Source organism: Myxocyprinus asiaticus, chromosome 2 (assembly GCF_019703515.2).
Source record: "Myxocyprinus asiaticus isolate MX2 ecotype Aquarium Trade chromosome 2, UBuf_Myxa_2, whole genome shotgun sequence".
Lineage (NCBI taxonomy): Eukaryota > Metazoa > Chordata > Actinopteri > Cypriniformes > Catostomidae > Myxocyprinus > Myxocyprinus asiaticus.
Window position 1 is genome coordinate 22,939,618 of NC_059345.1, and position 27,175 is coordinate 22,966,792.

Consider the following 27,175-nt stretch of genomic DNA (forward strand, 5'->3'; position numbering starts at 1 on the left):
TTCTTCATGATTTGTGAATTCAGATGACATCATCCTCCACTCTGCAATCGGTCGTTTAAATTTTATGACTCTTCACTTTCTGATGCAAATAGCTCCAAAATTTGAACACCTAGAAGACTGAAACCACTCTCATCTTGACCGGTCTGATTTGTGAATTTTTTCACAGCAGTTTGTTTTCCTGTCAACCCTTTTTAAGCCCACGAGTCGGGATGATGACAAATAATCGCTCTTCACTTTCACATTTCCAGCAAACACATAGTCTGGGTTCATGCAAATGTACTTGTTTTAGATTGTGAAAACTTTCCCAATCACATTTGGTCGTGTTTGCATCTTACTGCTCTACCCCCATTGCCTTGAGTAATAATAGGAAATCAGATTATAATTCTAAAAACTGACCATCTTTACAGGTCACAGTAGGCTCAAAAAGACCTTGATGATTTGTAAATTTTTTCACAGATCAGTTTTTGAGTTCTGGAGTCAACAGTTTACCTAAAAAAAATCTGTGTTTTGAGAGGTCTCATTCTTGAAACATGATAATTATGGTGGAAAAACACTAGTTTCACACAAAACTGGAATTGTGAAAACTAACAGATTGATTTTTGTCATTTTAATGGCTTCATGCATATTAGCATTGTGGAAAAATTAAGGATATGCACCATAAAATTAATAAAAGGCCTAAAACTCTAAAAACTGACAATCAAGGTGGGTCACAGTATAGGCTCAAATTGACCTTCCTGATTTGTGATTTTTTTCACAGATCAGTTTTTGTCTCTTAACCCTTTTTTGAGTTCTTGGGTCAACAGTTTACCTGAAAAATCAGTGTTACAGGTTTGAGAGGTCACATTCTTGAAACACATGATAATTATGTTAGAAAAACACTAGTTTCACACAAAACTGGATTTGTGAAAACTTTCAAAGATTGATTTTACTCCGCTTGATGGCTTCATGCATACTGGCATTTTGAATCATTCATCAACAAAGCCATAAAACCAATAAACTTCTTACAATTCTAAAAAATGACCACCTAGATGCGTCACACTAGGCTTAAATAGGCCATCCTAATTTGTGTTTTTTTTTTTCACAGATCAGTTTTTCTCATTTAACCCTTTTTATAATCATAGAGTCAACAGTTTACCTGAAAAATCAGAGTTATAGGCTTAGTGTTATAATTGCTCTGTGTTTTAGTCTTTCCCATTCATTTCCTAAGGCGGGTCAAAATGACCTAGAACACCACTAGTATTACTTCTTTTAGTCATGTGGCCTAAACTCATTGAATACAGTCCAATTTTGTTGTGTGTTTAGATTGCATATGTGGGAAAAGTAACCAAGCCTTGGCCCACCAAGATGAAGGACACCATTTTTATTAAAGAAACTAAATCAAAATGGGTCAAAAATGACCCGAACACCACACAAGAGTTAAACAAAATGACTAGCTAGCTGATGTATCAACCATATCAAAATTTAATTTGTCAAGAACAAACCAAAGCCATCAAACTGAGTAAAACTAATCTGTGAAAGTTTTCACAAATCCAGTTTTGTGTGAAACTAGTGTTTTTCCATCATAATTATCACCAAGAATGTGACCTCTCAGATTTTTTTTGGTAAACTGTTGACTCCAGAACTCAAAAATTCACAAATCATCAAGGTCTTTTTGAGCCTACTGTGACCTGTAAAGATCAGTTTTTAGAATTATAATCTGATTTCCTATTATTACTCAAGGCAGTGGGGGTAGAGCAGTAAGATGCAAACAAACACGACCAAATGTGATTGTGAAAGTTTTCACAATCTAAAACAAGTAAATCTGCATGAACCCAGACTGCGTGTTTGCTGGAAATGTGAAAGTGAAAAGTGAAGAGCAATTATTTGTCGTCGTCCTGACTCATGGACTTAAAAAGGGTTGACAGGAAAACAAACTGCTGTGAAAAAATGCACAAATCAGACCGGTCAAGATGAGAGTGGTTTCAGTCTTCTAGGTGTTCAACTTTTGGAGCTATTTGCATCAGAAAGTGAAGAGTCATAAAATTTAAACGACCGATTGCAGAGTGGAGGATGATGTCATCTGAATTCACAAATCATGAAGAATAAAATGCAACATTATTTACATATCTACGACAGCGCATAGCTAGTTTATAACCAATCAAAGTCTGAATTTCAAACCCCAAACTAAGTAAGCTACATTGCGTCTACAGTAAGGAAGCTAGACACAGCAGTGTACCAGCAATTTTCAGGCCACCATATATGGAAACTACAGCTACACTACATTATAACGGAAGTTGTTTCTCTGGAAACAATAATGGCTGATAGTTCGGCTTTCGATGGACATTCACATTTATTTTGAGCCTTTTATGTAGTGTATTCCTTCATGTTCAGAATATTTGCATGGTGATATAATTTAAACGCGCATCATCCCTCTGTGAGGCTCATGTAGGTCATGTTATCTCAGTAAGTAACATATGAGGCTATATTTAACATTAGACAAGTGGTCGAAATGTACTATGAGCTGCCCAGTCTGTGAAATATATAGAGTGCTCATGTTTATGAAGAGTGTGCGCGCCGCCCGTGAGCGCGCTTAACCCTGAAGCATCTACTGGAGATCAGTGTGACGACCGCGACACACGCAGCAGGCATCACGTAGACTATTATCCCCGGTGCACGAAACTTCATATTATATAACAGTCTACATACAAGATGTCCAAGCCACTAACGGATCAAGAGAAGAGGAAGCAAATTTCCGTACGAGGTCTCGCCGGGGTTGAAAACGTCGCAGACCTCAAAACCAATTTTAATCGGCATTTGCACTTCACCTTGGTCAAGGACCGTAATGTTGCAACGAAGCGCGACTACTACTTCGCCCTGGCGCACACCGTCCGCGACCATTTGGTGGGAAGATGGATCCGGACGCAGCAGCATTACTATGAGAAAGACCCGAAAGTAAGATGCCCGAATGCCGCAGTTTCATCTCACTGTCCGGGGCCGCACGTACACCACTGACAGATGGGCAGCAGGGAGGCGGGGCCGGGTAACAACCAGGGGACATAATGTTGCGCAGTAAAGCCGCAACATTGAAAGGAAAAAATCAATATCTTTATAATTGCTATGGGTGTAATGTTTTGCTAGGTCTTACTAACGCACGAAGAAATGCCACTCAGCGCTCACGGTTCGGCCGGCGGAAACGCTTTTTTCCAAGAATTACATAATCTCCATATCTGATGCAGATTCGCCGAATCTCCTTTTAATTCAAGGTCCCACGAATGAATTGAATTTGATGTGTTGAAATAGTCTTCTTATGTGCTCTTGACAAGTGTATCAACAGGTCAAACTGTTATTTCTAATTGTCCAGAGAGAAGACAAGATATAATGTGCGCAGCTTCTGTGTTATAACAAGTTATGCATTGGAATTTTTCTTATGAAAAAGAAGAAATTCTAATTCAAAACATCGACACGCCGATCGAAATACATTTGAATTCGCGCATGCGTTACTATTTGTACAGGATTCCTCACATATTTTTTTCTCTCCTTAACTTTCTGCAATGTATGCAGCGCGAACTTAACGTACAGACTCAAATTCTGTTCAATAATTAATTTCAGCATCATCTGTGCTATCTACTTTTTAAATACACTGTGTACTATAAAAAATAGGCCTGCATGACATCGTCGTAATATTTGCATATTAAATTGTGATTGGTGTTTTATTTCTTACATCTACTTAAAGGGATAGTTCACCCAAAAATGAAAATTCTCTCATTGTTTACTCACCCTCGTGTCATCCCAGATGTGTTTGACTTTCTTTCTTCTGCAGAATACAAACAAAGATTTTAAAAGAATATTTCAGCTCTGTAGGTCCATACAATGCAAGTGAACGGTGACTAGAATTTTGAAGCTCCAAAAATCACATAAAGGCAGCATAAAAGCCATTTGTAAACCTCCCGTGGTTAAATCCATCATCTGAAGCGATCCAATCTGTTTTTGGTGAGAACAGACCAAAATGTAACTCCTTTTTCACTGTAAATTTTGACAGCCATTCTCCTTGGCCAACATGATTTCAAGCTCGATTACACTTCCTATAGCACCATCTACAGCTCTGGGCATGCAAGCACTTGGAAGTGTAATCGAGCTTGAAGTTAATTTTACTCACCATTCACTTGCATTGTATGGACCTGCTGAAATATTCTATTAAAAATCTTTGTGTTCTGCAGAAGAAAGAAAGTCATACACATCTGGGATGGCGTGAGGGTGAACAAATGATGAAAGAATTTTCATTTTTGGGTGAACTATCCCTTTAACCATTGTTAGCAGCCTTTACAGTGCAAAACTGGCAGAGAACATTCTAAAACGTTAGCTAACCTAAAACTTTAACCAGTTGCTGAAAAGTGTGGCCTTTCCTTCAGTAACTGTAAATCATGCTTAAAATCTAAAGTACTTTTAGCTTCAAAATAATAGTAATTGAAGGGTAGCGGTTATGATATGGTTGTATATGGAGTTTGTGTCATCCCTTTTTGAATGGCTGGCATGCTGACAGAGTGTCTAACCTTTAACACTGACTACTAATGCAGCTATTTATACATGAGCAACATGCCTGAGCACGCAAACACACTCACATATTTTTTTCAGACTAACCTTTGTTAGCATCTAGACTAGGAGACGAAAATATCCCAGGCTGATTTGTATTTTATTTTTATTTTTTTGTGCTAGCAAGGCCTCCATGACAACCTCCATTACTGATTGAAGGTTTGAAGTGATGGTCCGGAGGTCAGTGAGGTCAATGAGGTCTTAGACAGAAAATACAGATTAGATTTGTGTAATGCACCTGTCACAATAGTACTTGTCACTGGTTCTCTGCTACTGGAGTTCATTAAGTATAGAAATGGTAGAAAAGTGTGATTTTTTTCTGATGCAATAGGGAAAGATGTATAATTATATATTTTTTGTCTTACCTTTACCTCTCTCTCTCTCTCTAACTCTATCTCTCCACCTCTAGCGTGTGTATTATCTTTCTCTGGAATTTTACATGGGGCGGACCCTACAAAACACCATGGTCAACTTAGCTTTGGAGAATGCCTGCGATGAGGCCATCTATCAGGTAGATATGTAGAACTAAAACTGATACCCAAAGAAGATGTGAATTTTCCCACCTCTTCTCCTCTAACTTAGTATCATCACAGTACAAAGAGGTAAAAATAGCTTAAAAAATGTATAGGTATTATTGCTGCAAAAAAATAGTGTGGTCTTTCCACACAATTGCTCACTGTCCTTGTCAAAGAGCATGATTAAATATTTTTTTCCTGTCTGACTCTTCTCAGCTGGGTTTGGATATGGAGGAGCTGCAGGACATGGAGGAGGATGCTGGCCTGGGTAACGGAGGCCTTGGTCGACTGGCAGGTGAATTCAGTCTCTTTGTGCTGTTCATAAAGTTAATGGAGGGTTTTTAGTGAGGCACTTACAATGGAAGTGAATGGGGGCCAATCCATAAACATTAAAATACTCACTTTTTTAAAAGTATAGCCACAAGACGTAAACAATATACACGTTAACATGATTTAGTGTATAAAATCACTTACTAACCTTTTCTGTGTAAATTTATATCTAATTTTATAACTTTGCTGCCATGATGATACAATGTCAACAAACCCTAAAAAGACTGTAAAATTGATGATTTAAACAACTTTACAGCTCAAATAATACACAAGTTTTAACAGAAGAGTGAATGTAATTGCTTTTATTAAACTATAAGCTTCATAATTCTGCCTTTTAAACCATCCAAAATTGGCCCCATTCACTTCCATTGTAAGTGCCTCACTGTAAATTGATTTTTGCTTTTTTTTTTTTTTTTTTATAGAAAAGGTGGGGCAAGTCCAAATAATTTTTTGTGGTAATCAACATTATGCAAGAAATGCTGTCAATTGAACTTGTGTTGAACCTGGAATATTCCTTTAATTTCTTTTTTTGCAGCTTGCTTCCTGGACTCCATGGCAACCCTGGGCCTGGCTGCTTATGGTTATGGAATCCGATATGAATTTGGAATCTTTAATCAAAAAATCATAAGGGGCTGGCAGGTAAGAAACAGTAATATCTGTGAGAATGTTTACTGGCAACAATATATCAGTGAAAAACCATTCCTTCCCTTCTGTGTATTTGTCAGTGCTGGCTGTCAGTAAATTATTCACATTATTTGACAGGTGGAGGAGGCGGACGATTGGCTGCGCTATGGAAACCCTTGGGAAAAGGCCCGCCCTGAATACATGCGTCCTGTGCATTTCTATGGTCGGGTGGAGCACAGCCCTGATGGAGTTAAATGGGTAGACACACAGGTGTGAGCAAAGAAACCGTGTATCTTCACTTAACTGGAAAAGGAAAAATCAGTTATTCATATTACATATTCATACACAAATTAGTGAGGATATACATCAGGAGGTGCAATAGAGCTAAAGCAAAAATACCAATAGAAAAACAGAAAATAGAACAACCAATTAGCATAACAAAACATAACCGTGATGTTCTGCTGTATATTCATTACAGATGTGATATTTTTACAGATATATCAAAGTTTTCCTTGTTAAATCTGTGCCTCTTCGACTCAACAGGTCGTCCTTGCCCTCCCCTATGATACGCCTGTCCCAGGATACAGAAACAACATTGTTAACACAATGAGGCTCTGGTCTGCCAAAGCTCCATGCGAATTCCACCTCAAAGACTGTGAGTTCTACACTAATAGGTCTTCAGCCATATTTAAAAGCTTGTAATTTAATCTCTGGATTGTTTTCTGTAATAATTGTTCTTTTCATAATGTATCATTTTGTCATTATGTAGTAGTAGTATATATTATTCTGGCTTTGATTGTCTAGTTTATCTTAATATTATATCTAATATTTAGCATGAGCAACAGATTTTAAAATGTTTTAGCACAACAGCAGACTTTTTAATCTCCCTAAACAGTTAATGTTGGTGGATACATCCAGGCTGTCCTGGACAAGAATCTGGCTGAGAACATCTCCCGTGTGCTATACCCCAATGACAATGTGAGCACAACTCTCTGCTACAATGGCAAAAAATTGTGTATGCTCTATATGATTTTATTTTTAAGCCAAATATTCAGCAGAAACTATGACTTTTGGAGCCCAAATTCATACAGATCTCCCTATTGTGTGTGTGTGTGTGTGTGTGTGTGTGTGTGTGTTTCAGTTCTTTGAGGGCAAAGAATTGCGTCTGAAGCAGGAGTATTTTGTGGTGGCTGCGACTCTTCAGGACATCATCCGCAGGTTCAAAGCCTCCAAGTTTGGCTCAACAGAGGTGGTTCGCATGGATCTTACCACACTGCCTGATAAGGTGGGACAACACTGAAGCACTCGGGAGACTACAGTCATTTCTGAAACCAATAGGATCTGAACAAAATTATTAATACTAACAAAAGATGGGGGGCCTGGGTAGCTCAGCAAGTAAAGACGCTGACTACTACACCTGAAGTCGCAAGTTCGAGTTCAGGGCGTGCTGAGTGACTCCAGTCAGGCTTCCTAAACAACCAGTTGGCCCGGTTGCTAGGGTGGGTTGAGTCACATTGGGTTAACCTCCTCATGGTCACCATAATGTGCTTCTCGCTCTCGGTGGAGTGCGTGGTGAGTTTTGCGTGGATGCCTCGGAGAATAGCATGAAGTCTCCACACGCACTAGGTCTCTGCGGTAATGCGCTCAACAAGTCATGTGATAAGATGTGCGGATTGACATCTCAGACGTGGAGGCAACTGAGATTCGTCCTCCGCCACCCAAACTAAGGCGAGTCACTACACCACCACGAGGACATAGAGCGCATTGGGAATTGGGCATTCCAAATTGGGGAGAAAAGGGGAAAAAATAAAAAATACTAGCAAAAGATAATGCATCAGTTTTACATTAAAGGAATATACCAGGTTCAATACAAGCTAAGCTCAATGGACAGTATGTGTGGCATAATGATCCTTTTATTTAAAAAGAGCAAAAATCTAGTCACAAGACGTAAACAATATGCATTTTAACATGATTTTAGTGTGATAAAATCACTTTTCTGTGTCAAACCTCTTTGCCTTGACGTCGTAATGCTGTAAACCCAAATAGGACCATAAAAAACACTTTAAACAACTTCACAGCTCAAATAATACATACGTTTTAACATAACAATTAATGTAAGTGCTTTTTTTAATAGTATAAGCTTCAAATTTCTGCCTTTAAACCCTCAAAAAATTTGCCTCATTAACTTCCATTGTAAGTGCCACACTGTAACCTCGATTTTTGCTTTATTTTTAAAAAAATACATTTTTGAGGTAATCCAGATTATGCCACAATTGCTGTTGATTGAGTTTAATTTGTATTGAATCCAGAATATTCCTTTAATTTCACTGCTGCTTTAGAAAAAAGGTACAGTATGTAAAAGTTTACATCATATCATCATAATACTTCATAATGTAGCATATTTATTACATAATGTATACATTTATTGATTGTATTAATACAGAACAATAAAACTTAACCTGCAAATGCTACACTGTGTTCAAAGCATTTCAGTCAACTAAAATAGTGGCAAAATATTAAATTCATACATTGATATTCCTTGAATTTCATCAAAAATATGTAAATAATGTTGTTAGGGTTTTGCTATACCTTTTGTGTGTTGTACAGGTGGCTATCCAGCTAAATGACACTCATCCTGCAATGGCCATCCCTGAGCTGATGAGAATCCTCGTTGATGATGAGAAACTGAACTGGGACACGGTGAGGTTCATAAAATTCAAAAGGACATGCTGTGAAACTAGCATTTTTATTCATTAGAGTTATATAGGAGAGAGAGTTTAAAAGGTTTGAAAGATATTACACCCAATTGGATAAATGCCATGATGTTGTAATTCTCTCTCTCCTCTACTTTTTCTTACTTCACTTTCTCTGTCACTCTCTCTCTCTCTTTCGGGTAGGCTTGGGACATCACTGTGCGTACTTGTGCATACACTAACCATACCGTCTTGCCGGAAGCTCTGGAGCGTTGGCCAGTTGACCTGTTCCAAAACCTTCTGCCCCGCCACCTGGAGATCATCTACGAGATTAACCGACGTCACCTGGAGGTCTTGGAACAGACATTCTCTATATCTCACACATTGCAATTGTGAACGTCCCTGCTGAAAAAAACAAAACAGCATAGCTGGTCACCAGCACATATTACACAGTTACAGTATTTTAAGCTACAGTAGATTAACCAGCATATACCATCTTTGACGAGCATGGGAACTCAAGTAGGGTTTACTTGAAGCTGAAAATTAATATGATGTTTCTGATGGGGTTGAGAGTTCTGGAGTAACTCACTGTATTATGACATACCAGAGTGTTCTCTCCTAACAGGACACAAATTATGGAATGAGGTTATAAAAACAGTCTCTTCTGCTCTACATGACTCTGCTTCCTGTAAATCTCAGACTTCCCATGTACTTTTCTAGTAGTTTTTCTACCCTCTACTACTCTGTCTTTGCCTCACATGCCCTGTCCTGTTTCTTAGAGGATCTCTGCGCTCTACCCTGATGATCCTGACCGTTTGAGACGCATGTCTCTGATTGAGGAGGGAGGTCAGAAGAAGATCAACATGGCTCATCTTTGCATCGTGGGTTCTCACGCAGTTAACGGCGTGGCACAAATCCACTCCAACATCATTAAAGATACTGTGTATGTCTGCTCACATTTTTATCATACGACATTTACAGTATATCGATAGATTACATTATGTTTCTTGTTAGCATCTCCACACAATTAGCCCTAGTAAATAAATCACATATAGTTGCAGTTTGAAAACAGTTTTGTCTAATTTGCCACTGTTGATTTTATGTACAGCTTTAAAGACTTCTATGAAGTGGATCCACAAAAGTTCCAGAATAAAACCAATGGCATCACACCCCGTCGCTGGCTTGTCATGTGTAACCCTGGACTGGCTGAAGTCATTGCTGAGGTGAGGAACATTGAATTAAAGACACTATTGCATGTGTGAACAGAGCACTGCCGGTGGAACACAGTTAAACGTTCATCTAACATTATATGAACATTATATAAATATTAAAGAAATAGTTCACCCCAAAATGAATTTTTTTTCTTTCTTGTCTTCGACAGCATACAGTGACCATAGATCTTGCTACGTATATACCATGTCTTCTGAAACCATACAATAGCTTTGTGTGAGAAACAGAGGGAAATTTAAGTTGCTATTCAATGAAAATATTGTGTAAAGTTTCTCTCTTCTTTAAAGTGGTATTTAATAACAGTACACCACAATGTAACTATGAACATGATTAGGCAAATTAACTGATTTGGTAACACATTACAATAAGGTTCCATTCATTAACATTAGTTAATGCATTAGGTATCATGAACAAACAATTAACAATATATTGTTTACAGAATTTATTCATCTTCGTTAATGTCAGTTAATAAAAATACAATTGTTCATTGTTAGTTCATGTTAGTTCATAGAGCATTAACTAATGTTAACAAACACAACATTTTATTTTAAAAATGTATTAGTATATGTTGAAACTTACATTAACCAAAATGAGTAAATGCTGTAAAAGAATTGTTCATTGTTAGTTCATGTTAACTAATGTTGTTACCGCTTATTTTATTTTGTGATGGTCTGTTAGAGAATTGGAGAGGACTACATCCGTGACTTGAGCCAGTTGAAGGAACTCCTGAAGTTTGTGGATGACGATGCTTTCATTCGAGATATCGCCAAAGTCAAACAGGTGAAAGAAATAATCCACTATGATTTATTAGCATATATATATAATATACAAGCGTGATGATGATTATGAAGTTTTATATTGCTTTGCTGTTTTCAGGAGAGTAAGATGAAATTTGCTGTGCAACTTGAAGAACAATATAAGGTGAAGATCAACCCAAACTCCATGTTTGATGTCCAAGTGAAGAGGATCCATGAATACAAAAGACAGCTGATGAACTGTCTGCACATCATCACCCTTTACAACCGTGAGTAAAAATATCCTTCAAGATTACTCTTTAACCAGTTAAATATATCTCTAGTATCACAAGGTTCCACATAACGATTAAACCAAGTAGCACGTATTTTGTAAATTTCTACTTCATTTGCTAAAATGTGCCATATACACCAGAGGACACAGCATGGAATACTGTATCCCACATTGTAATGTGCTCAACTTGGCCTGGGAATGTCTAGATGGTAACCTTTCTGCTATACAAGACTTGCGAGAGTAACATTTGCTGCTACTAAGGTTAGGGTCAGGGTTATGTTTAGGGGTAGGGTTAAGGTTAAGGACTCTAATTAACCCTTATGTTGTGTTCTGTTAAAAACTGACTGATTAACTTTTTTTTTCTTTTTCTGAAAGCTGTAGTTTATTTCATACAGTTGGAATAAAATTCCATCACTTTGTTCACACAGGCCATCTGAACACAATTTTTTTTTTTTAGATCATTTTCATAACATTTTATTGGTTTTATTTCACTTTGTTACATCTGTGGTGTTCCCAGTCTAAAGTGGAAGACTGGGCCACTGGAAATGAATGGATTAGACTACAAAATACAGAAATATATATAGTGTTCAGGAGCACTATATTTTGTATTTGATTAGGTGGGATAGTCTGCTGTAAGTTACGATATGTCATTGTATATGTTTGTTTCAGGAAGTATTAAGGAAAAACATGACAAAAAGACACTCCTGTTTATTTTATTTATGTGTGTCAGTGGAAATTTCATACACTAATACTCAGTTCAGTTTGGCCTCTGAGTGAAACAAATTTGCTCATTGCATTTTATTAATTGAGACCTTTCCAACGATATGTAACACATGGTTTTCTCATCTTTTTTGTATGTTTTTACCAACTCTGAATATAATTGTTGTGATAACAAATGTAAAAATTATGAGAACAATTATGAGAATTTGTCAGCAAATTAAAAAGAATTATTCAGTTGGTAGGATCAGCTATATGCTTTGTAAAGTCCAGATTATAAGATTTAAAATGACACCTATTTTGTTTAGATCAAGCAAGTGGTTATTAATTTGTTAATTTATTACATTATTATTATTATTATTATTATTATTATTTTCTGCTGGGAGTGCCCCCCACTAGCTCAGTTTAAGGAATCCTTCTATCAATAAAAAAATATATTGTATTAAATATGAAAAAACAAAATGAAAAAAAGAAAAAAAAATTTATAAAAAAAGACATTGACAAAAAGATTGAATGCAATATCTTGGGATAATATATGCAATATATATAAAAAGAGATTTATTAACAATCTTATTGGGCCGGTCATTTTTGACCAGGAACACAAAAAGTGTTGGACAAACGAAAACATCACATGGGTTAAACACAATAAACTTCGCAGCTAGACAGTTACCATCTAGACACAACTTTTATAAATGAACCAGAAGTAATAACAACTGCGATCACTTCCTTGACTTATTATTTGATCAGTCTGCCAAAGAGTTAAAACATTTAAACACAAAAACGGGTTGAAAATACAAAATAAAATTTCCCCCCAAAATGATACTTTTTTACTTAAAAAAGGCAGTATACAGTGTATAATGTGCAGTATGCAGTAAGCTATCATTCCACTCTGAATATAGTTTGGTTAACTTTATTATATTTTCTTTTCAGGCATCAAGAAGGAGCCTAACAAGGACTGGACACCTAGGACAATTATGATTGGTGGAAAGGTGAGACTGATCACTTCATTTACCAGTCAGATCTGTCCCACTGAACTTTGAGACATTGAATGATCATTGGTTGAATTGTCTCTTGAAGGCTGCCCCTGGATATCACACTGCTAAGATGATCATCAAGCTGATCACGGCAATTGGAGAAGTGGTAAATAATGATAGTGTAGTGGGTGATCGTCTGAAAGTCATCTTCCTTGAGAACTACAAGGTCACACTTGCCGAGAAAGGTATGATGCCGTCTGCCCAACTGATTATTCCATCAACTTCCTGTCTCATGCCATCCGCTCATTTGTTCCAGCTTTCCCCCTCTCCATCTTTCTACAGTCATTCCTGCGGCTGACCTATCCGAGCAGATCTCCACAGCAGGAACAGAAGCTTCTGGAACAGGCAACATGAAGTTCATGTTGAATGGAGCTCTGACCATCGGCACCATGGATGGGGCTAACGTGGAGATGGCTGAAGAGGCGGGAGAGGAAAACCTTTTCATCTTCGGCATGAGAGTGGATGATGTTGAAGCTTTGGATAAGAAGGGGTAACTTAACATTGATAAAAATTGATTACAGATGAACATTTTTAACCTTTAGTTTTCAGTTGTAAAGTTTGCATTTTAATCTTTATTAAAAGTTTATCAACTTAGATCTTATTTGAGTAAACATTTGTCTTCTTAGAGAGATTGGAACACCAGAAAAAGAAGAAACTAGATTAAAACGTATTGTCAATATTATTGTACTTATGTGGAGGATACAAGTGAGAGAATAAGATACAGTGCTGATTAACATAGTTGTCTTGTTTCCAGATATGATGCTCTGGAGTATTATAACCGCATTCCAGAGCTGAAGCAAGTAATTGATCAGATTTCTGGAGGATTCTTCAGTCCTGAAGAGCCTGATCAGTTTAAAGACATTGTAAACATGCTGATGTACCATGACAGGTAAGAAAAACAGAACATCCTTGTCTCTTTTTATTAGACGCTTTATTGAATCTCTGTCCATCCCCATTCCCTTTCTCACGCAGCTGTAGGTTTACACTGATCATATCTATTATTAATTTTGGTTGTCTTGTGTGATTGCAGATTCAAGGTGTTTGCTGACTATGAGGACTACATTAAATGTCAGGACAGAGTCAGTGCTCTTTATAAGGTTTGTATTCAAGACCCGATGAAATGGCTTGATGAACACAATTTGGTTGGCGAATTTCCTATTGAAGTAGAAAGTTGGGTTGGGACTTATTGAAAGGCCTTTTTTTTAACGTCACAGCCGGGCAAAACCAACATTTTCCACTTGCTATGGCCAGTTGGTGGCAAATGGTATAAGGGGAATGGGGTTTTCTCATTCTAGAGAGAATTTTATTGCACAAATATGCTTATGTGCCCCTGGGAACAATATGAGTCTAAAGACTATAAGACTATAAGAGAATTACTATAGATGACTATTTACATGCATATATCTGCTGTAAATTCATTTAGTTATTTAATGTTGTGATTTTACACTAGCATATACTGTAGAAGGCCTCAAAGGAAACAGACATGGACCAAAAGCCACAAAACTACAATTTTGATTGCACAGGGGGTCTTTAAATTCAAGAGGATTTTTGTATCAGTTACAGAACTCATGTTTATATGGAAAATGTTTGCATAATTCACTCATAATCTTAAAATGGACATAGTACTTAACCTTTATTGTGCTGTAAGAGCTTTACACAAAACAGAAACACAACAATGCAGGAACTGATTAAACATTCTAGCTTGTTCCCCTTTAATATTCTCAAACAGAACACTAAAGAATGGACCAAGAAGGTCATCAAGAACATTGCTGGTTGTGGCAAATTCTCCAGCGACCGCACCATCGCTCAGTATGCCCGTGAGATCTGGGGCATGGAGCCTAATCTGGAGAAAATCGCAGCCCCCGATGACCCTCGCTAAGTTGTTCTGCCAAGTGAAAATCTTGCATTACTGTAGCTGTTCTCACATTCAATGTATTGACCATTGTGAAGATATGTATGGATAAAAGTAATTTTAACATTGAAATGTCTATTCTGCCGTCAGACAGCCAGAATACCTCTACCAGAATTAACTTCTCCGAAACCCTCCGAGTCCATGCATCTAGCTTTGTGGCATGTTTATATACGTATATATGTTGGTTTAAGAATGTTACATTTTTTGTGGAGTATAATGAAGAGGTATAATTTATTTGTCACTCAGCACCAACAGAATACAGCACAGCCTCATTCTGAGCATACCCATATACAGTAATGTCAAAGTATAAGGCCATAGCCAAGGCTTTTAGGTATTTGCCACATGTCAGAGCAGATAATGACTGTTACAGAAACAAATTGAGAAACCACTAAAATCTTTTCTTTTTTGGGGGGTGTGATTTGTGTAATTTATGTTTTTAAAACATAGTTGTTTAAGTTAGCTTTAGAATAGCAAACTGATTAATAAAAATTACGAATTCTCTGTTTCAGTTGCTTATGGCAGTGTAATGCAGAGGTTTTCAAACTGGGGGGACATGGGCATTAGGGGTCTGCAGAAAAATGTAGAAAAAAGAGATTAGTACAAAACTTTTTTCATGGTTTGTCAAAGTAAGCGTTAACTCAAAAGATTACATATGTGAAACACGTTCATTTTATAAAATCAAACCTATCTCTTATGCATAATTTTTTTTTCTTTTCTCTTAGGAATACAACAAGAAAGTCTCTATTATTGTTTTTCTCACACAATATAAATGGACCCTTATCCATAATAATATATAGCTGCCTTTATAATTTATGAAATTTATGAATTCATATTTGGGGGTCCTTGGCATTAAAAAGTTTGAAAACCTTTGGTTTAATGAACTGTCTTGGCTTTGATGATTTCAGATTTGGTACCATTACAGTCACAGTATCTATGTACAATACTTATTGGGTCCAGTTTGTCATTTTTCCTTCACACCCTTTGACCTCTCTCTTAAAGGAATATTCCGGGTTCAATGCAATTTAAGCTCAATCAATAGTATTTGTGGTATAAAGTTGATTACCACAAAACATTATTTTGACTCGTCCCTCTTTTTCTTCAAAAAAGTAAAAATCTGGTTTTCGGTGAGGCTACAATGGAAGTGAATGGAGCCAATCAGTAAACGTTAAAATACCCACTGTTTCAAAAGCATAGCAACAAGACGTAAACAATATGCGTGTTAACATAATTTTAGTGAGATAAAATCACTTCCAACCTTTTCTGTGTAAAGTTATAGACAATTTTACAACTTCATTGCCATGACAATGTAATGTCAACAAACCCTAAAACGACTGTAAAAATGACAATTTAAACAACTTTACAGCTCAAATAATACACGAGTTTTAACAGAAAAATTAATGTAAGTGCTTTTATAAAATTATAAGCTTCACATTTCTGCCTTTAAACCCTCCAAAAATTGGCCCCATTCATTTCCATTGTAAGTACCTCACTGTAACCTCGATATTTGCTTCTTTTTTTTTTTTTTTTTAAGAAAAGGAGAGATGGGTCGAAATAATTTTTTGTGGTAAGCAACATTATGCCACAAATGCTGTCGATTGAGCTTAATTTGTATTGTACCCGGATTATTGCTTTAAAACTAAAAAATGACTGCCTTAACCTAAACTACTGTGTTGTTAGTGTTTGATTCTCTGCTTGTCTCTCATTTGCCTGTTGATGATCATATCATATTCCTTAAACTGCAGAGCTCCTCAATTTAGCACTTTAGAAATAGTCTGTAACATTTGTCATCATAAAGATTTGGCCTGTAGCCCTGTGCACATATATTGTTGTAAAGCTGTTAGAACTCATTTCACACCACACAGAAAACGCACTATTGCTAAGACAGCTGACCTCTGTAGCAATGATGGGGTTCTTAAGAAGAGTTGCTAGGCTGCGTTCAAGACCCTGAAATGTATTCAGTCTGATATATTATGATAGTCTTATATACTTAGAATAGGAAATTAAGGAGATGTCACAAGAATGTGCAGTCAATTGCTTTTGGATTAGTAGGGAGTGGCCAATTAGCAGACAATGTTCCTTCAAAGCAACTTGCAACACCCAAGCTGCAAGGGAAGTGCATCTTAATTTAACTCGTCTTAAATGAGTGTAAATTAAATTAAATGTTCTTTTCCTGTTGTTGGTGACAACCCACACCAAACAGTCCTGCTGACACCCTTGAAGAGTAACAAAAAGAGAAATAAAAGATAAATTAGCCAATGATTTTTGGTTGCTTGTTTATTTCGAATGAATACTACTTATATGTGACTTAATGAACACCTTTTATATATAATGCAGGCCTACACACAGTCTTGGTGCCTGAATGAGGGAACAATTTTTTTAAGGTGAACATTTATACAAGCTTCTTTGTTTAAAGGAAAGTGTAGGTCTGTATTTAAAGTACTGTGTCTGGTCAGTATTTGTTTAACGTTTTCACCAATTTAATCATATTCTTTTTTGCAGTTCACTGAAATAATAGCCTACCGAAGAGTGACAAATAAACATTTAAAAGTACAAATACTCACGTAGTCTATTAATTAAAGGTATAGTTCACCCAAAAATGAAAATTCTCTCATCATTTACTCCCCCTCACGCCATCCCAGATCTTCTGAACACAATCGAAGATTTTTAGAAGACTATCTCAGCTCTGTTGGTGCTTATAATGCAAGTGAATGGTGGTCAGAACTTTGAAGCTCCAAAAAGCACATGAAGGAAACATAAAAGTAATCCATAAGACTCCAGTGGTTAAATCCATAGCTTCAGAAGCAGTATGATAGGTCTGGGTGAGAAACAGATCAATATTTAAATATTTTTTTTTTTACTATAAATTCTCCTCCCTGCCGAGTATGTGGCAAAAGAATTTGCCACCTACTTGATTGCACGAAGAATGCAAATTGCCAAAAACAATAGAAGAATGTGCAAGTGAAAGTGAAAGTGGGCACTTTTAATAAAAAAGGACTTAAATATTGATCTGTTTCTCACCCACACCTATTGTATCGCTTCGGAAGATATGGATTTAACCACTGGAGTCTTATGGATTACTTTTTTGCTGCCTTTATATGCTTTTTGGACCTTCAAAGTTCTGAACACCATTCACTTGCATTGTAAGGACCAACGGAGCTGAAATATTTTTCTAAAAATCTTCGTTTGTGTTTAGCAGAAAAAAAAGAAAGTGATACACACATGGGATGGCATGAGGGTGAGAAAATTTTCATTTTTGGGTGAACTATTCCTTTAATATGAGGTCATAACAATTACGTGTATAATAATTAGAAAACGTTTTATAATAAAGTTTTAGATGGAATAAAGCATGTCACACTGCAGGACACGATTGTGACTGCAATATATTTAGTTATCAACGACTGCATAAATGTTGTCGTTGGGATGCATTACTACAACTTTCAGTAACTCCCCAAAACGTCGGGTGGCGATATTAATCTCCAAACACTTCAGAGTTCCCTCTTTCTCGAAGAAAGGAACAGTAATTGAGCTGAAACCCCCGAAACAACCCATCGATTTACAATCAGACCCCGGTCCCTACCAGACCTCATCCCATGTGAACGGTCTATGTGCTTTAATTGAAGACATCAGCGGTGAAGAGGCTGTGGGATGCTTTTGCCGGGTGAATTGTGACGCACCAGTTGACGGAACTGACTGACAGCTGGTGAAGATTACGTCTGCATTTTTAACAGCGAGACTTTAAAATCCAGATCATAAGACCTGGCGTCACCACTGAAAGACCCAGAGAGGTATGTATCAAACTGTTTTATTCGGATAAAGCCAACTGAATCATTTCGGGGGGAAATCGAATACAATAAAGTAAAGAATCGATATTTTGTTGTAGCGACATACGTGTTGATTTAAAGGCGCTTGACAGATAATTAAGACAAATGACAGCTGACTTCAGATTGTGATAAAAATTTACGATGTAAAAGTGTTATCAGCCATTCACACTAATCAAATAGAGACTATAATAATAAGGTTACTAATTTGCTCTAGCTGTATCATATTCGACAAATTAGTTGTCTTTTACAGTCTATAAAAATCAGTCTAGTTGTAGATTTGCTGGGTTGAGAGGAACTGATTGACCTCCCTCCTCTGAGTGTTTTGGTGGTCGTTTTAGTCAGTTTACTTGACAAGTGAATAGGGAGACAGAGCAAGAAAGAGTCAGTGGTAGAGTGGTTTTTGAACACTGTCATGTTTCACTTTCTCGTAACATTTTAAAAGGAGTCCCTTCTCAGTGAAATGTGGCTGACTGGTGTTAAATTAATGCCCACATTACTGTGTTGTATCAACGTTTCCTGCATAGCTGTCATCAAACTACCGGTGAATACTTAGAGGCTGTAGGGGCTGTTCAGTGTTCACACGTTGAAAAGCAAGACGCAGAGGACAGAACGCACTGCAGGTGTCTCGAGACGCATTTTTAAAAGTTGACGTGCTTTTTTAACATGATACGGCGTTTAAAAAAGTGAGTCGCGACGTAACGGTCAAAGAAGTCCGTTTACTGCTTGAAATAGAAAAAAAGCGCAAACGGACGGAATAACGCGTTTGGCGTGAACGGTCCGTTATATATATATATATATATATATATATATATATATATATATATATATATAAAACAGCGTTCCCTGTCGATTCCGTTCACTCGACATTGCATTTGAACGCTAGTATGGGGTAGTGATGGGTCGTTCATGAACGTTTCGTTCATTTTGAACAAATCTTTTATGTAACTTAGAAGAACGAGTAGTCTCAGTGAGTGATTCGTTCAGTTTGTGTTGGCCGCGCATGCGCATTGCACAACCTCCGTTCGTTTGTTACGTGAAAACCGCATAGGCGCTGTACAGCAAACAGAAATGATTAGTTCACCTTTCAACTCTTTTGGTCCCAAGTCGTTCGTTCTTTTGTCACTTGACAGCCGTATATTGTAACAACTGGGACCAAAAGAGTTGAAAGGTGAACTAATCATTTCTGTTTCCTGTGTGAGTGATGCATAGCATATACGGCTGTCACGTGACAAAAGAACGAACGACTAGGACAAGAAGATTCAGTCCAGAGTGAACTAATCTTTCTGTTTCTAAAAATTTGTCCTTGGCTGCATTATAATTTTTTCCTTATTGGTTGTATAATCAAAGTTTGCGTAAGTAGACGTGTTTGGGGGGGGGGGGGATTTGGTTATTGAAAATGTAACATTTTAATTTAATTCTGCTCGAATGAAATGACTTGAATAAAGATTTGTTCATTTTGCTGAACGAGACTCAAAGATCCAAGTCAGTAAAATGATCTGATCTTCCCATCACTAGTATGCGGAAAATCCCTTTTGCAGGACCTAGTTGAAGCCCTTGTATCATAACACCAGTCTTGTAATTGGCAATGATTTTTGAGCTCCGCCCCTTTAGGCGCGCATTTGCCATATATAAGCGGGCGCTCCGACATCTTTTCATCTTGACTACGACAGATCATCTCATCTTGATCAGCCCGCTCTTTGCCATCGACGGACACCCCTCAGTGGACGGGATTCCCTGCAGACGCTTCAGGTCGTTCTTCTGAGTCCAGCGCCTGCAGCGAAGATTCACCTGCCCCCTCTAGTGTTCTGGTGAAGAAGTCTCTCTGCCTTGCCGACGGATCGGGTTATTCGCTCAGCGAGACATCTACCCGCTTCCCACAGCATCCAGGCAGGTGTTGTATCCTTTCAATATATATAATATAATTTTGTCCAAGTGACGTAAAACACATATAAAAGAGCCACTTGTGTGTACGCATCTTTTTAAAGATGTCGTATCGCAAGTGTTCCTGTGAGCGACACATCGCTCTGTCAGACCAACATGAGAGCTGCGTTGCTACTGGGCTGCACCCACGCTGAAGCCGCTCTCATGGGGACAGACTGCCCTCACTGTGAGGACATGAGTCTCAAGACGCTCCGCTCTAGGGTCACCCTCGTTCTGAGGGATGATTCCACCCCCGCGCCCTCCCGACCGCTTCCTCTGTGTTAAGTCTCGAGGGACCATGCGAGGAAGCACGGCGGTGCCGTGAGGTAGAGATGGAAGAATATGACATACAAGTCACCACCCGAAGGGCCGTTACCTCATTTACACATTCTTCTAAGTGTTTCTACCCTGGTACATCTAGAGTATGATGCTTCTTAGTATGGCATGATTGGACTCCATTCTCCATAGCATTCAAATGCAATGTCGAGTTAACTGAATCGATAGGGAACGTCTCTGGTTACTCACGTAACCTCAGTTCCCTGAGATGAAGGGAACGAGACATTGCAAAACTTGGCCGCACTACTATGTCAGAGTTTCGAGGATCAAGCGACACGTTCTTGTCCCTCAGTCAGAAATTCTGAAGAAATGATGTTTGAGCGCCCGCTTATATAGAGCAAGTGTGCGCCTAAAGGGGCGGAGCTCAAACATCATTGCCAATCACAATATTGGTGTTATGATACAAGGGCTTCAACTAGGTCGTGGAAAAGGGATTTTCCCCATAGCGTTCAAATGCAATGTCTCGTTCCCTTCATCTCAGGGAACCGAGGTTAGGTGAGTAACCGGAGACGTTTCCCAACACTACTAACTACATGATTGGCAACCATTAATTAGAGGCTCCCTGCATTATTTTTAATAATGCAAATTTATGTTCTCTCTACTCTGACAGGGGGATGATGGAGAACGGAGGATTTTGCAGTGACTATTATAATGGTGAAAGCAGCGATGAGTTGGTGGATATTTCAGTTGTCACGGTGGATTTCAGTGAGGATGTGCCGCCTTTGGACAGAGATTACAGTGAGGGTATGGACGCGCACACACACACACACACACACACACACACCCCACAGCCACTGCATGACAGAGAGTGCTATATATTGACCTTTGGTAACTCACACCAGACATGAGTTGTTTGTTTACACAGCAGCATTTATAAAATAACTGTTTGTTTTGAATGATTAACCACTAGCATGTTTCTTGGTTATAGACACTGAGTGTTTTACAAACATTTGATAAATGAATCATTAAGACAACAGATATGAGCTGCCATCCTTATGACTGACAGTGATATCATACAGTTTATATGTGTAATGCGTCTTGTGATGTCAGTGTAGACAGATCAGCACACTCAGTTCTCTGTCTGCACAGATATTGATGATGCTGTGTTGATGTCACAAACAGGCTATTCTCATACCAGGAAGTTCCCCTTTTGTTAGCGTTTCACAACTTGTTCTCTCTTCCTCAGTTGACTTCCTTTTTTGTCATATACTTTAACTGTAATATTGCTCAAACAACATGGAACAGCATTCCTATTCACAAATCAGATTTTAGGGATAAGATTTGGTCTGGGATTGATTGAACATTCTTGTCATTGAATTTAATATTCTTATCGACCTATCATTTCCCTTTGATTTTAGGGCCAGTTAATGGTTAGGTCTGGGATTGGGGACATGGATGGTTTGTTTGACAGGATAGTTGGTTTGACAGAAGGATAACATCTGATTAAGAAAATCATTTGTACATTGCACTGTGTTTGAAGTAAAGATTTGTGTGAGACTGTGTGTTTGTGTGTGTTGAAGTAAAAAATAATTATACTGAAATTTAACATGAAGTAACCAGGCCTTTTTATTTCACAATCGTATGCACTTACCTCTACCAGACTGTGCTGTATTCTTCTAATGATTGGCCAAACAATGACAAAATACAAACGAAGAAGCTGTCTCTGAGGCAACATTATGCACTGTGTGTGTTTCTACTTTGTTTTCAATGGTGCACAAAGAGATTATCATAAAACAAAGTAAGGGAGGAAAGAGCGATCAATGGCATTGATAATAGAAATATTATGAGCCAGCTCAATTCAATGTGTTCACAGCATGTATGATTTAATTGCACTCAAAGTACATGAAGTGTCATTTGTCACTGTATCAATAGCCATCACATGCATTTTACCACTTGTTGAAGTTTGATGCTATCCAGAGCATGTCACATGGCCAGTTAGTTAGTATCCATTCTGATTGTGTCTGCACAATAAACTTTTTTAAAGGGTACGATTCAATCAGCACCCAAATTCAGTAGTCAAGGCATGGATCAAGGGGTCAGCCATTTGTTCCAGTGCACTGAAATGTTCGCTCTTTAAAAATTCCCAGAATGTAGCGTAAAAACCAGGAAGCATCGTTGCTAACTATGTTCCCTTACCGGAAATTTCGTCATGCCCTATGAAGTCTCAAGTCATTAGAAGGTGAGTACAAGTGTAAAATTATGAAGTAAAAGCCTTATTTTCTCTTTAAAAGAGATGCTGTTTGTAATATCTTTCATCCATAATGTGCATGAAAGGTAAACAGTCTTGAACATATTACAGTTTTAAAGGGATCGTTCATCCAAAAATGAAAATTCTCTCATCATTTACTCACCCTCATGCCATTCCAGATGTGTCTGACTTTCTTTTTCAGCAGACCACAAATTAAGATTTTTATAAAAATATCTCAACTCTGTAGGTCCATTTAATGCAAGTAAATTGGTGACTAAAACTTTGAAGCTCCAGAAATCACAAAGGCAGCATAAAAGTAGTCCATAAGACTCCAGTGGTTAAATCCATCTGTTCAGAAGTGATATGATAGGTGTGAGTGAGAAACAGATCAATATTTATTTGTATTTTTTTTTTACTGTAAATTCTCCTCCCTGGTGATCTGCACAAAGGATGCGAATTGCCAAAACAAAAGAATGTGAAAGTGGACACTTAAATTCTTGATCTGTTTGTCATATCGCTTCTGAACAGATGAATTTAACCACTGGAGTCTTATGGAGTACTTTTATGCTGCCTTTATGTGCTTTTTGGAGCTTCAAAGTTCTGGCCACCATTCATTTGCATTGTGAGGATCAACAGAGCTGAAATATTCTTCTAAAATTTGTTATTTTTGTTCAGAAGAAAAAAGTTATACACATCTGGGATGGCATGAAGGTGAGTAATTAAGAGAATTTTAATTTTTGGGTGAACAATCACATTAAAAATATACTTTGTATTTTTATTTATTTTGTTTGTCATTTTATCTTTCATAATAACAGTGTACATTTAAATATACCACGAAAATGTACAATAGTGTCATTTATATTGTGAGCTGCGTTTAAACATGCAACCTTGTTATCGTGTCGCAGGTGATTGATTCATCAGTGTCTTAATGTTTAGAGAATGAATACCCTTGCCAGTGCCTGAAATTGTATTCACGATTTACTGATTTACAACATAGGGAGCCATGGAGTAGACGCACTCAAAGACTAGTTAATCACTTCATTTACATACACGCATAAACACACATGTACACAGTAATTTACTGTTCTGACATCTCACCCACACAGCCAAACAGCAGAGTTCCCACTGGACAGGAAGTGGTAAACAAACACTGTAAAAATACTGTAACATTTATTGGTTATCCCAAAGTCTCACAAGAGAGATTATCGCAGGGCTTAACACCAAGGATGGCCCAAGGGAAGAGAAGAGTAAGAGAAGAGGGAAAGAAAATAGAAAAGTTTAACATGAAGAATGGTGACTCAACCTAAAATGAACCCTAAATCTACTTTCTCTCAGTTTCCTTTTTTGCAATTCTCAGTTAACTACTCCCCCCAGCTTTTCCTTTGTTTGGAAAAAAAATTAAAAATGTTGAAGGACTTTCACTCATTTCACAGAGCTGCTGGTTATTCTTAAACCCCCACGCTTTAAGCATCTTTCCTCCTTAATGTTTTCAATTCCCACTAATCCAAAGTTCAGTTTAGACTCAACTAGGAATTTATGGATCAAAGTCCACACTTCTTCCTTAACCTTATTTTCCCATAAAACCCCATAGTCCTTTGGCTGTTAACCCTCTCCAGCTTGATTTTTGATTATTATTTGGATTCTGGATGTAGATATGCCTGAAAAGGGGCCTTATAGCCAGTATGCCATGTCAAATGTTGAAAATGTCAACATTCTCTATCCTGTTGTGAGTTCTGAAAGTTGTAATATCAGTGTTTCAAGTTGAACCTGAGTCGTTGTGCCTGTATCACATTGTTTCAAAAACAGTCTGGTATCTCTGCCTCTGTATCTGTTAAACCAGCCTTACTAGTTTGATTAGAAACATTTGACCGGGCTCAAAGCCTCTAACTTTGTATCATTTGACTGACTTTTTCACTATAAAAATTTGAATAGTGACATTAGTTAAGATGGTAGCCATAACAACATGTCTAGCTCTCAGGCTCTTGCATTAAGTAATATCATACATTGTATTATTGTTCTCCATAGAAAACCATTTCTTTATTCATTTATGTATTGTCTCTAAATCTAGCACTCCACTACATGTCTTTTATACAGTAGGTTCTAAAAGTCTGAGATTACTAGGGAAAATGCTTATATTTAATGCAAACTATTTCATTACAATTACATTATCAGCATAACAATTTGAGTGAAAACAGAATAATAAATAAAATAAATACAGTGATTTCAGCATTGCTTAGTATTGGTATGTTTCCTTTTGCTTTATTTTAATGTCAGTATGCACTCGCTGGCATAGACTACACAATTTTGTGCAAAACCTGATGATCCATGTTCTCCTGGCAGTATTTGAGAATGCTCTAAAGAAAACATTTTAGTGTATTTCTGTGGAAGCAAGGAAATCTGACCTTTTCTAAGAGATAACAAATTTGCTTACATTTAATTAGTGACCTAGAAATAGTGCTGAAATTATTTATTACATCAGAACTTTTTTGTTTGTTTTACATTTTTCAAAATCCCAAAACAATATTCCCAAAGAAAAATATTGTGGTTTTGACCCCACAGTATACCTTTTAGTTTTTGGGATAGAATCAATTACTGAAGAAGCCTTCAAGGGTTTTGTGTTCTGAAGCTTAGTGGTTGTTTTTAAGTAAACTTAAAAAGTAAAGTTGATACGTTTATGTACTGTGTAAATATCATTCTTTGTGTATCCTGCTCTAACTGGCTTATTTTGACTTCATCTACTGTTATTTGTGGCCAGCATAATTGTGGTCAACTCCGGCCCTTTTCTTTGTTGAATTTGAATGGCACTTTGAAATTGCATGAGCTGTGATATCACACACGCTCTCTAACAGCTATGAATGCCAATGAAATATTGAATTTGTTGTTATCAGTAATTCCTCTCAGGCCACAATAAGAATTGTCTGTAGTTAATTGCCATTTTATTTGCATTCTGCTTTCACAGTGGAGAAATGGTGTAGTCATGCACTGCTGCACACAATAAAACCAGTAAAGGGGCTGTTGGTTTCCCATGGGTGTTTCTGTTGTCTTTTGTCCTTGTAGGATGCTGTAAAGGAGAGTGGACACACAACAGCAGTCCTAAGCTGATGGATCTGCTAGATGAGACTGTTCCTGGCATTGGAACCTATGAGGACTTCAACACCATTGACTGGGTTAGGGAGAAGTCAAAAGATCGAGACCGGCATAGAGAGGTGAGTGAGGATTTCACTCCAGTCCGGCAGTCAGGTAAAAATCCCATTCATTTTCTCCACAGAGAAATTGATTTTTAATGATAACATATAAACCTTTCAAGTCGGGCCTACCATAATCTCTGAGGTTGTTTAGTGGTCATATAAATCAGCTTAAGTCATTTTAACAAATTCCTGTTCAAGAACTAGACTACTGATGAATCCTGAAGAGAGCGCCACCAATCAGAGAAGTCGCTGGTAACGTTTGATGTACAATGATATCTGAATATTTAGCAATAAGTTTAAAACAAATAAGTTTTTAGTTTTTTAAACTTATAATTAGCAACTATACATCAATGTATTTATATTGTACCATTGTTTTTCATTTCATTATGTAATTCGCACATTCAGGGGATTGCAGTTAATTACCTTATAAAAGACATTAATTCCACGTCTTGTAATACTTTCTCTTTTATCCTTGTTAAACTTGTTGGTTCAAATCAAAGCTTGTGATTTTGTGATTCATCTTAGAGCTGGTTGGTTTGGTTAATGGCTTACAACTCTTTATTGGAGAATTTTGTAAATTTCCAATGGAAAAAAATAATGGAGAAAAATATACTTCCAGGACCAAAACCACTAAAAAAAGTGGCTGGTTTTTGTTGCGCTCTATTATAATAAATCAGTTCATTTACAAGTGCAGTTATAATCAAGCTACAGCAGGTTATTATTTGTAGTCGAGCTACAGACTTTATCCATCATACCAAGAATACATGACAATGTGTAATCAAATATTTTAAGAAAGGCAGTCAGCTGAGGAAGTGTTAAAGGAATAATTCACCCAAAAATGAAAATTCTCTCATCATTCACCCTCATGCCATCTTAGATGTTTATGACTTTCTTTCTTCTGCTAAACACAAACAAAGATTTTTAGAAGAATATTTCAGCTCCGTAGCTCCATACAATGCAAGTGAATGGTGACCAAAATTTTGAAGCTCCAAAAGCATAGAAAGGCACCATAAAAGTAATCCATAAGACTCCAGTGGTTAAATCTGTCTTCAGAAGGGATTTGATAAGTGTT

At 37.3% G+C, this 27,175-nt stretch overlaps 2 protein-coding genes across 6 annotated transcripts in view; both read left to right on the plus strand.

The window, feature by feature from the left end:
• Positions 1–2,498: 2,498 nt before the first annotated feature.
• On the plus strand, positions 2,499–16,909 carry pygmb (phosphorylase, glycogen, muscle b). The gene is made up of 20 exons (XM_051722772.1): positions 2,499–2,931; positions 4,979–5,080; positions 5,301–5,379; positions 5,950–6,053; positions 6,177–6,308; positions 6,582–6,693; positions 6,934–7,016; positions 7,180–7,323; positions 8,646–8,738; positions 8,936–9,082; positions 9,511–9,674; positions 9,840–9,954; positions 10,640–10,741; positions 10,838–10,985; positions 12,635–12,693; positions 12,782–12,923; positions 13,021–13,228; positions 13,493–13,627; positions 13,769–13,835; positions 14,468–16,909. Exons 1-20 carry the CDS (start codon positions 2,689–2,691, stop codon positions 14,615–14,617), a joined length of 2,529 nt encoding a protein of 842 aa, XP_051578732.1. The 5' UTR covers positions 2,499–2,688; the 3' UTR covers positions 14,618–16,909.
• Positions 16,910–18,160: 1,251 nt separating this feature from the next.
• The window catches only part of LOC127455175 (H(+)/Cl(-) exchange transporter 5-like), a 44,947-nt gene continuing 35,932 nt past the window's right edge, over positions 18,161–27,175 (plus strand). The window contains exons 1-4 of one of the 5 annotated variants that reach the window (XM_051722844.1): positions 18,161–18,435; positions 20,083–20,362; positions 21,338–21,471; positions 25,973–26,121. In XM_051722844.1, the coding sequence (XP_051578804.1) occupies positions 21,342–21,471; positions 25,973–26,121 (279 nt within the window). In that variant the 5' untranslated portion in view covers positions 18,161–18,435; positions 20,083–20,362; positions 21,338–21,341. Of the gene's footprint in view, positions 18,436–20,082; positions 20,363–21,172; positions 21,223–21,337; positions 21,472–25,972; positions 26,122–27,175 lie in introns of those variants that run through there. The other 4 variants (XM_051722854.1, XM_051722862.1, XM_051722834.1 and 1 more) reach the window with 4 other exon arrangements.